Source organism: Syngnathus typhle, linkage group LG16 (genome assembly GCF_033458585.1).
Source record: "Syngnathus typhle isolate RoL2023-S1 ecotype Sweden linkage group LG16, RoL_Styp_1.0, whole genome shotgun sequence".
Taxonomy (NCBI): domain Eukaryota; kingdom Metazoa; phylum Chordata; class Actinopteri; order Syngnathiformes; family Syngnathidae; genus Syngnathus; species Syngnathus typhle.
In genome coordinates this window covers 6,463,960-6,478,633 of record NC_083753.1, presented here as the reverse complement: position 1 = coordinate 6,478,633, position 14,674 = coordinate 6,463,960, and the positions used below count along the sequence as shown (strand labels likewise).

The 14,674-nt window shown below is 41.7% G+C and overlaps 1 protein-coding gene across 4 annotated transcripts; it reads left to right on the top strand.

Moving 5' to 3' along the window:
- The first annotated feature begins 1,485 nt into the window (after nucleotides 1-1,485).
- On the top strand, nucleotides 1,486-14,674 carry ldlrap1b (low density lipoprotein receptor adaptor protein 1b). Of its 4 annotated transcripts, none has more exons than XM_061301211.1 (10): nucleotides 1,486-1,726; nucleotides 5,787-5,929; nucleotides 6,427-6,539; nucleotides 7,785-7,899; nucleotides 8,243-8,315; nucleotides 9,230-9,323; nucleotides 10,545-10,680; nucleotides 10,798-10,832; nucleotides 12,036-12,067; nucleotides 12,388-13,506. In XM_061301211.1, exons 1-10 carry the CDS (start codon nucleotides 1,639-1,641, stop codon nucleotides 12,432-12,434), a joined length of 876 nt encoding a protein of 291 aa, XP_061157195.1. In that variant the 5' UTR covers nucleotides 1,486-1,638; the 3' UTR covers nucleotides 12,435-13,506. The 4 variants fall into 4 exon arrangements, with proteins under 4 accessions (XP_061157195.1, XP_061157196.1, XP_061157193.1 ...); XM_061301210.1 differs by lacking the exon at nucleotides 12,036-12,067 and adding an exon at nucleotides 3,565-3,661 and having other exon boundaries at nucleotides 1,512-1,726; XM_061301212.1 differs by lacking the exons at nucleotides 12,036-12,067; nucleotides 12,388-13,506 and adding an exon at nucleotides 14,320-14,674 and having other exon boundaries at nucleotides 1,487-1,726.

The window sequence follows — 14,674 nt, the reverse complement described above, 5'->3', positions numbered from 1 at the left end:
TAGAAAGGCCCCATTCCCATTGACCTAAAAAAAATCCCTTTTCTCCACATTTTCATATTTTGCACACATAAATTCACCATATTTTGTCTTCCTTCATCTGATTACTCTGAACCTAATTCATCAATGACTAAAATGTATTTCATTCTTATACTTTAAGCAGCTTCATCATCATCCATCATCTTAGGCACTTTCATTTCTATTGTCTTTGTTGTTAATGCTACACTTTCAAAAGCTGAGCACTTACCATCATTTAACAATTCCCTCTTTGCTATTGTTAGTGGTGAAAAGAGCCATTGTTGTGTTTCACTGCTAGTCACTGTCACCAGAATTTGAGAATAGATTAGGAGATGTTATGCAATACTAGGCTGGCTATACATCCCTGGGGACTATTAGCGCGTGTCTCTTTTGTCTCTGAGCTTGTCAGCCTCTCAGAAATCCTGTCTTGCTGGATTTTTTTTTTCCCACCCTCCACAGTGATTCCTTCTCTGATGTCAGTGGTGGGGAGTTACTAAGTGCAAATACTTCACTAGGTTTCTGTTCTTTTTTAGCCACTTTCAATGCCCAAATACTTTAAACGCAATATGTATACATAGATCAAAATAAAATTTTTGTTTTGGATTATTAGAGTTACAGTCCAATTTTATTTGAGTTCCTGTTAAAAACATTTCATTGTGTCTAACATTTACTTAAAGATGAAGTCCATGTGGCTCTCCCTTAGTCCAAACATGCTCCTGTAATATTCCTCCTTTATTCGTTGATCTTCTAAAGTTGCTCCATTTAAAGAGATTCTTGCTAGAAATCACAGTCTTCCTTGATCAATCCAATTCCTCATCATGATTGATTGATAGAACTTTATTCATCCCACAAATTCAATTGTCGCAGCAGCGCGTATGAGTGCAAGAATAAAACAAGTGCCAACATTATAAAGAAGGTGCGCCAAATAATTTAATAATAGTCTATAAATAGTCTAAAAAACTAAACAAACAAAAACCACCCAGCTGTGCTGATTTTGGTGCATCAGATAAATTCTCAAAAATGTCCAATACCTTCTGCAATGTGCTTTTTGCTCAAGTACAAGTCATTGCGGTTTGGTGCATTAAATGATCTTTTTCTATGTAATTTTGAGATGTCCTACTTTGTGAGCGGCAGTTGAATGCACCTCAAGTTTATCCCCGATTGTGATGACAGCGGAGGCGGGGTTTTAATGAACCAGGCTTCCATGTTATAAGAATAACCCCCATTGTGCCGTTGTGCCAAAGATAATATGTAATTATAAAAATCATCCTATCATTACGTATGGAAAGAATATATAGTTAGTTAAATTGTTTGAAGCAGTCTTTTTTTTATTTAGCGGGTGAGTTTCTTTCCTTAGGAAGCACCGCCCCTCCGGAACACGAGCGTCAGCACTCCGAGCGCTCTCCTCACGTTTTTCTACAAACGAGCGTCACGCATATTCTCAGGTCAATTTGCATATGTAACACCGCCCAAGGGGGCAGAGCATGTTGATCCACCGTCGATCGAACAACCGTGCGGAAAACAGATGAGAAAAGTTCACGAGTGCTGCTGTTTGCAAACAGCCAGGGGCTTTCGACACAGTGCACGGCTTGACGGGGGTTTGCCCCACTTTTACACCGCAACATGGACGCTTTGAAATCCGCCGGAAGGGCGATAATACGAAGCCCCAGCATCGCCAAACAGTCATGGGGAGGCGGCGGCCGGCATAAAAGTGAGTACGATGTATTTGATCCTCTGCAGGAAAAAAAGGGGGCCAGCTTGTGCTAATTTGGCTACACTAAGCTAGCAGCAGATCTACCGGCGCGTGCCTTAAATGTCACCCTTCGCCAGCCACACTTGTTGGGGCAACTTAAAAGTCAATGTGGCGGTCGCTCCGTAGAAATAAGGGCGGTGTAGAATAAAACTTGCCAATTAAAGTCGGAAGCGTGTACATTCAACGCTCTGAACTTGACTTGGACTCTTTGACAGCAGCGCTCCGCATCTCCATAATGGACACTCGCGCGTGTAAAATGACACTGACCATCCTAATGTCTCACTCGTCAAGTATCGTCTAATCTTTGTCCAAACGTGAAGATGTAAAATCGCCCGGTGGATTTTGTGTGAAAAAAAAAACCTGGTGTTGTGTGCCACGTCACGTCTGAGATTTACAACAGAGGTGTACAGGCTTGAATTAGTGGTCGTATTTTCTGGCAAAGCTCTACAATCCATTCCTAGCAACCCACTGTTGCTAGGCGATGCACTATGCAAAACAAAAATGAGTCTGGGTGAAGTCTTATTCAGTCCTAACAGCCCTAACTGTAATTCTTGGCTTTAATCAACCACTTTTGAGATGAGCACGTTCTCGGGTCAGCATGCATGATGTTTTGCAGGATGACAATGTACCAGTGACAGGGATGTGTCCCCATCATGACCTCCTCATGGTGTGGGGGCGATGCTGGCATGGAGCTGTCTGTCACACGTGCAACACAGTGCAATCAATGCTTTGTTTCAATGAGTGATGGATCCTCACAAGTTGGCATAACTGGCATCCGCATCCATGTTAGAGCACCACATATGGTGTACAAATCTGCTTTGCAAATGCTTGTGTATTCCCAGAAGATCTGGAAGACAACCAAAGCAACTAGATCAGTTTAATCCCCCCCCACACCATGATTTTAACTGCAATTATCGACTTGTTGGCATTTGAATGAAAACGAAGGCATGGATCAGAAAGAGACCGACCAGCAAGCACGTTTGCCATAGTTAGAAATAATTAATGAAAGCTCCTTCGGCCATGTTTCCAGCCATATGGTCAGTGTGGTTTTTAGCCCTCTTTTTCTCAACAATATGCTGGTTGGCGAATAAAAAAAAAAAAAACAACCCGGCAGACTTTAAACAAATCCATCGATCACCCCTTTATTTGTTCAGCTTCACTGTGCCAAGTTAAACACAAGTGCAGCCATTAAAGTGGTTCCGTTTATTGCTGTGATGCTTTAAATGCAAGTGGGGGTCTTCCATGGCTTAACTGATATTGGCTGGCTTTGCTAAGCTTCACAACTACGGGTCCTTTTGAGTCCTCACTTATTTTCAAATCTCAGTTACCATTCTCCGTGACAGACTAAACACTAAAAAAAAACCTTAACTAATAATAATTACATACTAATCGTTTCTGACCTCCACTTCGATTGGCTTATTTGCAAATGAATGAATAATGGCCAGCAATGCGGGACTCTTTGTGGCACAATTAAAAACTTTTCTGTTTATGCCTCCGGGTGTGTTTCTTTGTGTGAGTCGGAGGTTTCTAAATTAATCACTTGTCCTAATTGGAATGGAATAATGCTGGGATATCTTTTGCTTTGTTGCAAAGATGGGATGATGCCATCTCAGCACAGTTTGCTCAAATGAAAAGAGAGAAATATTGTCCCTGGTCCATCCCAAATCATGCATTTTCACTTTCATGACCTATTGCTGAAGTTCTGATCACTCCTATTTAGGTGCACCCTAGCTTGCCTGGATTCAAAATGTCATCAATAAATTGTAGCTCACATCTCTTCTCATCTTTTTATTCAGGCTTGCAATGTTGAGTCGATGTTCTCAATAGCGTCACGTGGGATGGCTTACCTGCTGAGCAATTGGCTCGCCAGTTTGGCTGCGACCCGTTGCTGCCGTAAGCCGCTTCAAAGCTCCACGGATTCAATAAGTAGTTAGACGACCAGAAATGTTCCATGATTTATACTGATCAAATGAAAAGTGTTTTTTTTTCTACATTTTATTTTCTTCATTTATGTCTGAGTACTTCATTTACTTGAAGCGCCCCTCTCCACACCAAAACGACCTTGTTCTCTTAATTTTTCTCCCCCCTCATCAAGGTATTAAAATTCCAAACTCGAGGGCTCATTTCACCCCTAATACGAAAGATATTTTTTCCTCTACGTGGTTACTTTAACTTTCGTAACGGAAAAAAAAGGCAATTCATTCTTATCTGGCGAAATGAAATCAAAAGTATAAAAAAAAAAAAAGAAACAATGTTGCAGTGCCGCGCTTGGGAATCATTTGGTGGCCCCATTTCAACCCCTTCCACTGAGTGCCAAGCAGGGAAGAAATGAGTACCAGTTTTAGAGTCTCCGGAATGACCCGGCCGGGGCTTGAAACCACGACCTCCCAATCTCAGGGCGGACACTCTAACACAAGGCCACTGAGCTGGTGAGTCATTGGCTGACAAAATTCAGGAAGGATGACGTTCAGTGTTGCAATTGTGTAATGGTTCAAAAGGAAGTTGAATTTCACAACAATTTTTTTCAATATAGCATAATAAGCGTGAGAATTGTATTTCCGTCCTACTGCAGATGACAATTTCTTTTGCTCTGTATCAGGCCTTTTGATTGTGCGTGGAGCCGCTGGTAAAAGAGGATCAAGCCTTTGGCAGAGCCGCAAAGAGCCCGAGCCAGTACAAGACCACCCGGCCATCTTAACCGGTCTCCAAACATGATTGCTAGAGCAAAGCTTGGTGTCTTTCCAAGTCTAGTCCCTAAACACAATCCCTACTGACCACTGAGCAAACATGACCCCCCATCACGTGTTTGTTCGCTTATTTCCCGCAGGCGAGCAATGCTCACTGACCGGCCGAGCACTGCCCCAACCAATAAGCCTTCCAAGTTTGCATGAATGCAAATGTGACCAATATGGATTATTATCGTTCCGCGTGAAGCAGCACGCATCTAAAATTAGAATCCAGGATGTCATGCTTTATAAAAAGCTGTTTGATCACGCTTTAAGATACCTCCTCCGAGATGGGATCTTGTTGTCGTCAACATTTCTTTCATGTTTGCTGGACTCCTACTGTGTCAATAGGTTTGATCTATTCCTTCATGCGGGGGGATCAGTGGAGTCCCCAGACTCTATTGTCAAAGTGAAATGCAGCTCTTGGAAATTGGGATTTTTTTTCTTTTAAATATAAACTCGGATATGTAAAACTGAACAGCTTTATCTACAATACCGCAGATATGATTTTTGCGGCCAAAATAGGACTTGTTATGTTCTGATATTATTCAATATTTTGGTTAATGGTTGTTCTATTCTGCAGGACACCTTATGGTTTAATTTTGAACGATTTGAGAATAAAATAAATCGCTCACTCAACTGTATTAGCCCAAATATTTTTTTATAATTATATCTCGCTGCAAATAATAATCGTGATGAGTGCGCTATGGTCTACTAGCTGCTAAGGAATGATCGTTTTTTTTTTATCTGTCAAAACTTTGCAACCACATTGATCCATTGAAGATGTTTAAGGAGTGGAATTGGATGATTCTATAAAGAGAGAGAGAAAGAGATGGGGGTGTCACCTCTTCTTTTTTTTTTTTTTTAAATTAATTAATCTGAAAGCAATTTTCTGCATGGATTGTCACCGTTAAGATATGACCATGATCGTATTGTGTGAAGTGAAAACCCAAATGGCAGAGAGCCAGCGTAGCGTATTTAATCCAACTCATTTTACACAATCAGCCTTTTAAATGAAGTAGTTCATTGATGTATAGCCAATTATCGTTCGAGCTCAACTGATTCAATCAATTCATGTTTATCGTTAACGTCTGTGTTACAACGCACGTTCGGAACCTTTTCATTTGTACAACACGTGCTAAACATCCCCTTGGTTGAACGAAAATGACTTTGACGATCAAATGATCTGATCCATTTGTTTGGATTTTCACCCGCCCATTAAGAAATGTGAATAACTCTTTCCAAGGTAAATGGCTGAATTGACATTGCCTTGTCTTATTCTCCATTTGCAGAGCTTCCGGAGAACTGGACCGACACGAGGGAGACCCTTTTGGAGGGCATGGTGTTCCAGCTCAAGTACCTGGGAGTCACGATGGTTGAGCAGCCCAAAGGAGAAGAGCTGTCTGCGGCTGCTGTCAAGAGGATAGTGGCCACGGTGAGATAGATACCCACACACCTCATGAAAAGATCAACATGAACCGGTTTCATATCATTTTTTGGAATTCTCATCCAGATGGCTACTTGTCAATACTGACACTGATATGAAAATGGACATTGAGCAGCTCAGGGGATCATTTAGTTAGTGCTGAGCGAATAGTGGAATCACAATGAGGAAGAGGAAGAAGGATTGCTGCAAAACTACCACTGTTGCGACATCCTTGAAGGATCTAAATGGGTTTAAATCGAACCTAACTTAATCTGGTAGCCAGAACTAGTCTTTTGTATCCGCTCTGAAGGAATTTATCAAGAGTCTGGAGTCATTTTAGTTGGCCAGCCGTCTCGGGGAATGTTAACCACTCTTCTGAGTTTGTGGCTAATGTGCTTGAGTGCTAATGGTGGCGCCTACTTTGTTTGGTCTGACAGCTCCAATTGTAGTCGTCTGAAAAATGTGCAAAATGCATTTTGGGTCTCACGTTCTGTTTTGTCCTTCAGGCCAAAGCCAGCGGAAAGAAGCTCCAGAAAGTCACACTAAAAGTCTCCCCTCGCGGGATCATCCTTTACGACAGTGCCTCCAACCAGCTCATAGAAAACATTTCCATTTACAGGTCAGTTCTCTGTTTTCTGTCATGTTAATGACTCAACTGGGCAAACCCGCTTATTGAATCCTTACTGTCCTAGCTTGACTTCAGCTTGTTCGTCACATTCCTGAAGTCCGCCGTCACGGGATTGTTTTGTGGGTTAGAAAGAGGTGTGCCGCGCAAGTGTGTGTGTGCGTTTCTGTCAGCACGATACACAGCGACTGCATGTCTGAGCTTTCATGCAGGTGTGACTGACTGACATGCGCACAGTCTGGCACACCCGAGTGACGCAGACATTCTTACAATTCAAACCTTTTGCCTGCCTCAGCCTGCATGACCTTAGTTGACCTCAAGCTAAACAGTCATGCATACCCAAATGACATCCCAAGTTCCATTTAAATGAGTCAGCATGAGGAGAGCTAGGTCTGGAATATTCCCTTAACAAAGATTATTTATTATTATTATGATTATTAGTATTGTCATTATTATTATTATTATTATTAACAATATTTATTTTATATATATATATATATATATATATATATATATATATATATATATATATATATATATATAATTATTATTATTCCCTTAAATGAGAATCAGTCAAAAGTCAAAAGTGCCCATTAATATCCACCAAGCTGCTGTGTCACCGCGTGGTTCAAGTGACACAATTGAAATATTTCTCTTCACGAATAGACTATTTGTAAATCCAGCCTCGGTGCCATTGACAGCAAAGCCTTTCATTTTTCTCGCTGTGTGGCAGGATGTTAATGCCACAGCTTTGCACGATCTATATTAAATCTGCTCCGTCCTTTTCCAACGTTTCACTCTCAAAAGGAGAATCAAGGCAGCCTGAGAAACGTGGCTGAGGAAGTACATGAAGCAATCTCTTCAACGGCATGTGAAAACATAAAGCAGTGTGCATCCATTCACCTTGCCGTCTTGAGTTTTACTGCTTTAATATTCTCCAGGAAGTTGGGTGATCAATAAAATTAATTGATCGGACTCTTAGACACCCAATTTCCCAGCGCCCTCGTTGCAAACACATGCCAGTAAATCTCATGCTGGCTCACTGCGATTCTTGCCTCCAACTTTTTTTTTTTCTTTTTAGCTCTTATTGATTTCAAATTTGCATCTCTTTAGATTCACCGCGATGACTTTGGGATCAATTTACAAATGTACACTGAGCTCCTCTGACAGCCCAGGAGGGAAAACAAACACTGGAATAATGAATCTCCCTCCACCCTTTTAACTGTGCTTCCATTTCAGAATATCCTATTGTACGGCGGATAAGATGCACGACAAAGTGTTTGCCTACATCGTCCAGAGCCAACACAACGAGGCGCTCGAGTGTCACGCCTTCCTTTGCACCAAAAGAAAAGTGGTAAGCAATTAAGACGTACGATGAAAGAAAAAAAAAATACAGATAGCAACCGACCTTGTTGTTTCTTTCACAATTGGGAAGAAAAAAACAAATGGAGGGGGAGGATAGCTTGTCATCATTCCTTCCTTCCCTGGAGATTTCCACACCCTCACCCTCTTCCTTCCCCTCGCTAATTTAGTTCTCACCGCCTCGTGACTTGCCGTTTGGATTGTTTAGCTCTGTGCATTTGTCCGTTTATTATGTAATAGCTGTCGTTTTGTCTTCCTTTCTTCATTTCCCTCCCGCGTGTGTGTGTGTGTGTGTGTGTGTGTGTGTGTGTGTGTGTGTGCGCTTCCTCCAACAGGCGCAAGCAGTAACCCTAACCGTGGCACAGGCTTTCCGAGTGGCATTTGAATTCTGGCAGGCTGCCAGAGAAGGTATGCACGGTTTCCTCGACGACACGAGCAGCGATGAGGGGAAACGCCTCTCCGTCTCTCCCTGCCGCCCGCTCGTGTTTTTTCTTTGCCTTTTCCTCGAACTTATCGAGCTGCATTGTGGCATTGCATATGGTACACAATATTTATCTGATGAGGGTTTTAGAAAGCGAGTGCATGTGCAGGCTATCCAAGACAATCCGAATTGCTGCGTAAGGAGCCCGCGGCTTCTTGTTCCTTTCGCATAGCTCAGCAGAACATTATTGTCATTAATTGATTGCATGTCACCATGAAGGTGGAAGATTTGTTTCAGCGTCACCACTTCTGCCTAATTTGCATATTTAGCAAAAAATTCCATTCCCGGTAGTTTTAAAAACACGGTAGAATAGTCAGCCAAGCACTACTGGCAGTGGGCACATGTTCTCACTAAGGCGGCCATATTTGCTTTGAAAGCTCAACTACTCCACTAGCACCGCCGCTCTCTGTTTACACGGTGTACATATTTGGAAGGAGAGCAAATTAAACGGGAAGGGGAAATACGATGACGATTGGTTGTTCTTCTCGATGGCTCTGTCGGTGCCCTTCCTGCTTGTTCCGTTGAAATGCTGCAATCACTATCGAATGAACTGGATGTGATTATTTTTTTGCAGTCCACTGCCTTGGTCATTCAAGCGGGTCAACTTAATTAGGCTAATCTCATCAGCCAATTGCTCCTGCTTATTTGTTCAAACATAAGCGCTTTGGAAGATGAATGAATATTATTGTATGTGTGACTGGTGGAACATTAGATTTTTTTTTTTTCTTCTTTTTGCAAGGACAATCAACCCATTGTTTCAGCTTTCCTGTGTCGAAGCCCGCTGGCCTTTTCTATAACTGCACTCTGTCTCTTTCCACCTTTTGTGCTGCTGCACACGCAGAAAAGGAGAAGCAAGTGAAGTCGGGTTCAGACGGCCAAGGAGTCAACGGCGCCCAGTCCGACAGCTCAACCAGCCTGAAAGGAGGAGGAGGAGGTCAGTCATGTCACCTAACATCATGCCATGTGGAACAAATGTTGCCTTTCATTGTGCCCAGAGTTGACATGACAGCTTGGGGCTTCATTGTGATGACAGTGAACATGGTGATGTTTCATTTTCAATTGGACAGCTGCAGTTTGTTTACAAACCACTGGACGTTGACCTCGTTGTTTACACCGAAGATTCTACTCTTTGTGCCTCGTGAAGAGGAAGTTATTAACATCCCATTTTCAAGGCATCATTAGCTGTGTTTTCTTTTTTTTCACGCCCTGCCCTGCACACCCGTTCACCAACGTGCCTGTGTGGGTTTCCTGTCACGTTGCTAACATCAAATATTAACTGCTCCCCTTTTCTCTGATCCATTCCATAAGGGAGGGGTCGGCTTGATGCGAGTCCAGGAGCATCCGAAATGGGCTTTGTAGTCAACCTTCCAGCCAAATGGCCCCGAGCTAGAATGGGATGGCTGCAATCTGTTCTGACACTTTATTTGGGAAGAGTGGGGGCAAATGTAAGCCCATAGGAATTTTCTTTAAGGGCAGAAGAGGCATTCGCTGATATGCCTGACACGGTGTCGTTGTAGAATCGATTCTCATAAATACAATCGGGATCATTCGAACATGCCTCTCTGTTTGTCTGGCCCAGATTGAGGACAGCTCAGCATTGGAACCATTACAAGGTTATATTTATGCCCCCCCCCCCTTCACTCTGCCTGATCACGCACGCAGCAGGTCACCGAGTCAGTGAGACCGGTGCCACGAAATAGGATCTGCTCCCGGCAACTTAATAACAGCCCTTCTTACGTACACCCACTTTAACAAATGACTGATCCAATCATCAATAATACCTTCAAAAAGGGAGATTTCTGTCAATGCTTTGCAAGGTCACCTTCACCTCGTATGTTGTGACTTTGAGATTGCACCAACGGTACAATGGCTTACGTAAGTGTTCTCGGGAGACGTCGTTGCTTCCAAGAGTGCTCAAGTATTAGGCTTGACAATTATTATTGACACACAGCCGCCAAGCGCTTTTTACATAATGCACAGATGGTAAGCCCAATGAGGCACTTCGTAAGAACAAGTGGATCTTAATGAATGAAGCATCAACAGGATTTTTGAACGCACGCTACGGTTGCATGAGCACATCAGGATGCAGCTGTATATTAAAAAATAAATAGAAATACACTTGTTAATTATGTCAAATTGTCCTTGTTGTGTTTTGCAGAGGTAGCCACAACCAAACTCCTAGATTTGGCAGAAGGTGCCAATGTAACCTTGGTCCACTCAGGAACAATGCAAATGGATTTGGATTCCTTTACAGTGCATAATCATGCCACTGAGAACAACAACACAGTCTGGGTAAGACACTGGGCCAATGTTCTGTACTTGCAGAAAGAAGAAAAATCCTGCTTTGATTAAGAAATGCATCATGACTACATAAGATGATTTTGACATGAACTTCCCTGTGTCTGTTAGGAGCTTGAGGATGGTCTGGATGAGGCCTTTTCAAGGTAAACAATCTTTTTTTTTTTTTTTTATTATTAAATCAATGAAAGCAATACATACCCTGAAGGTGTTCGTTTTGTTCATAGTTTGTTAGGAGGGAATTGAAGACGGTTTTAGCAACTTCATTCCTTCTTTTTAGCTGTGAAACTACCACCAATGCAATTAAATATTCGATTTTATTATAAATATATCTTTCTAAATATTCTGTGAATTCATTCAATTCTACAAGCAAACTGAAGACTTTAAAACCACTCTTTAAATTGTGACTCCTGGTTTGCAGTTAGCTTTTTGGGTTGTTGTTGTTCTACTCCCACCTAGTGGTAATATCTATAACTGCATTTTGTTATGTTTGAACTGGATTTGCACTAAAGGTCAAATGCCCACTTCCGATCAATAATATTCTTTTGAGTGGTTGACATGTCTTCATTAGTTCTGAGTTCCTATATATTCCATTTTTTTTCCCCACCTTTATGCCGCCATGATGCCTTTGTTCAAATGATTCTACTCGGGAGCTAAGATTGGAATCGTCACTCGAATCAAGCAGTGTGAAATGGTCGTTTTCCCAACAGTCTCGTGTTTCCTTGCTGTTGTTTATGATTGATCGGCGGAATGGCTCCAGCGGGTATATATGCCATCCATAAAGTAATCTGAGTAGAGGTGTGATTGATTGACTATTTTAGCGTGAAGGTGGGATGTGTTACAGTTCATCCCAACAAGTACCCGAGGCATTTTGTGCTCTGTTATCAGATGATTATTATTTCCCTCCACACTGTAATTAGACCCCAACATCATAAATCTCCACTCTCCGTTTAATGAGAATGCTCCGGGCATCAGCATTATAGAGCTATTCCATAATTATCGATTAAAAAGTTTTTTTTTTTTTTTAAAGTTGTTGGTGTTGGAGTGTAGGAGAAAATTGCACTGGACTAACGTTTTATTCATTCCATTGCAGCATTAGGGTTGATGAAAATTGTAGTTACCCACCTTCTCCGCTAGAGGGCGTAAAAGTGCATGAAATGAAAAATCTGTACTCGACTGTGCACACAGCTGATTGGCCAAAAATGTTGAATTTTATGCAAAAGAAAAAATGGTTTGGCTGTTCCATCCAACCCAGTGAACAATTTTCAACATTATTTAGACATACTATTGGATCGTTTTTGCTATTTGCAGTGTTACCGCTGACTTGTGATATTTGCCCCCCTTTCCAGCCGCAGTCTGGATAGCTTTGAGTCCTGCTCAGGTAAAAATGTCATTTACTGGATGGAGTGGGATTCACCTCATTGCCCGCCACGTTATTAGATTCATTCCAACATACCATCAACCATTCGCGCTGCTCAGAACCCGTGCAGCGAGACAAAACCGAGTCATCATACGTTGTTTGTCATCTGCCTGCTAAGGAATCACACTTTAGCCATTAACTCATTGCGGACATGAGGTTTTTTTTTTTCCCCCTTTGTAGGGATCATATTTGAATGTGCCTCCAGCTCATCTTCACATCCCTATGCTGCATTGTCCGTATGTTGTACGCAATTTGAATCTCCTCCTTGTGTGTCCTCCCAGACTCGCTGAGTCTCGCACTAACCCCCAGGTCCTGGACATTGGGGTAAACCCTCAGGATTTTACCGCTGATGAGTGCCTGTCCCCGGGCAAATGGGACCAGGAAGACGCAGACTTCCCAGCACAAATAGACTCGCCGGGGTTCTAATGGAAAAAGCCTCCGCCCAGATGGATTGGCAGGGGGGGAAAAGACGAGCAGCCCGTCCGTCGGCTCCCCCTGATGTTCAGACTGGCAGCTCTCAGGTGCTTCTGCATCTACTCAAGCAGAAGTTGACACGAGCAGGCTTTGCACTCAACAGGCCAAAGCAATATACAATTCTGAACAACCTGCAGTCTTTTGATGTAACACTCTTGCATCTCCATTCATGGTATGTATTGTGCTTGTATGTTTTTATTAAGAAAGGAGTTTGCGACAGCAGGTCAATGTCTAAGCGTGCTGCCATTGTTACTTTTACGGATGGAGATGTTTCAGTTTCATTCAAAGTCACCAAAAGACCAATACACACTCATTTTTGGGCAAAACTCAATTTACTACCTGTGTACATCAAGGGCAATGTGAGCTTTAAGGAAAAGTATGAATGTGTGTGTGTGTGATGAGAAAAACAAATGACAATCCTATTTTTTTTTTTCCTCCAAATGCAAAATCTATTTTTGCACTGTGCACGTTTCCATGTTTAAAAGCACATCATTTATGTCAGGAAATTCAAAGTCTAAATTATTTATGCTCACAGTACTTTTCTTCTCCACATTATAAACACTTGTAGCGTTTAGAAAGCTGCTTAAATTGACCCTAAGAATCAACCACACAAACATGTTGGTGGAAAACTGAAGTCTTCATATTTACAATGATTTATGATAAAAACATATATTTATCGGATTATAATTCTTGTTGGGTTTATTATTTTGTCCTTCAGTTTGCAAACCCCAGAAGCCACGTTACGTTTAAACAGCACCATTAAAAAAAAAAAAAAAAAAAGGATTAGAGGGAACGTATTCAATTGGTGCATTGGTTTATCTTTGGGGTTCACGCTTCAGTGTTATTTTTGTACCTTTTTGTTTTCATGTACGACTTTAACTTAACAGATTTACATTAAGTCTCAATAAAGTATGTTTGCTTATGTACACTTGTTCCTTCATTGTAAACTCTTTTTAAAATTCAAGGTTTTTTAATATAATAAAAAAAATAATTTCAATAGCATTTTATTACATATTCAGCATTTAAACTAAAAATGTAAATAAAATGTGCAAAAAAATCACAATTTAAGTGCAACATTTCTCACAGCAAGTACAAAAACACACATTATTTAAAGTATATGTAAAACAGCAAACATTAAGATGCTCCAAAAGCTATGTTGCTTGTTTACTGAACTGTATAGTAATTTCCACAACAGAAATATCTGCTAAAGCATTTAAACATTTAAACACGACATGCATATAGTTGAAAAACACTGCAAACAAAAGTGCTCATGTAACAAGTGCAACCATCACAACAAATGTTCAAATCGCCTAGGCATCCTTGAGTTCTTGCTCTGCCATTCAGCCAAGGATATTTTCCTTCCGCCTTTCCTTAAGCGTACCTTGTACATCCTGAAGGCAAATGCAATTGTCATCCATCAATTTACGCATTCCAAAAATAAAGACAGCACCTGCATGTGAGGTCAGAGGGATGTTGCCACGGTCTTTCCGAAGACTCGTAACCCACTCGAGCCATAAGACCTTGCATTTCACCGACGGCATCTTCGGAAAAGACATCAGCATGATTCCATCTCGCAAAAGTAACACAGCACGGTAATCTGTCATTACCTTGATCCGCATTTGAAGCCTCACTGATATGTTTGTGAACCAACCGGACGTACATCCTTTTCTCTTGCTCCCAATCTCTAGAGACTTTACTGGTACCGGGTCTTGCAACCTCTTCTTTGTCATGATCCGCAGATGATTCTAGAACGGGGGAACCGCTATTCGACGCCTCCACGTTGAAATTTAGAACGGAACTCGAGGCTGGTGGGGACTGGAGCGATGGAGTAAGGCACATGGATGAATATCCATCATCTGTTCCATTGGGATCATCATCTTTAGAGAGACGCCAGCTATCCTGAGAAGAATCGTCCACTCTTTGCTGTGGAGAGGCAATATTGAGAGGCTGGAATTTAAAATGCTCGGGAAATGTGTTAGGACATCTCTCAGCGAATACTGCCTTTCCATATTTTGACAATGGTTGAAGGTGCTTGAAAGTGGTGCTCTTGCTCGACATATTTTTTTATCCAAGTCTGTTGAATAAAAAGAAAAA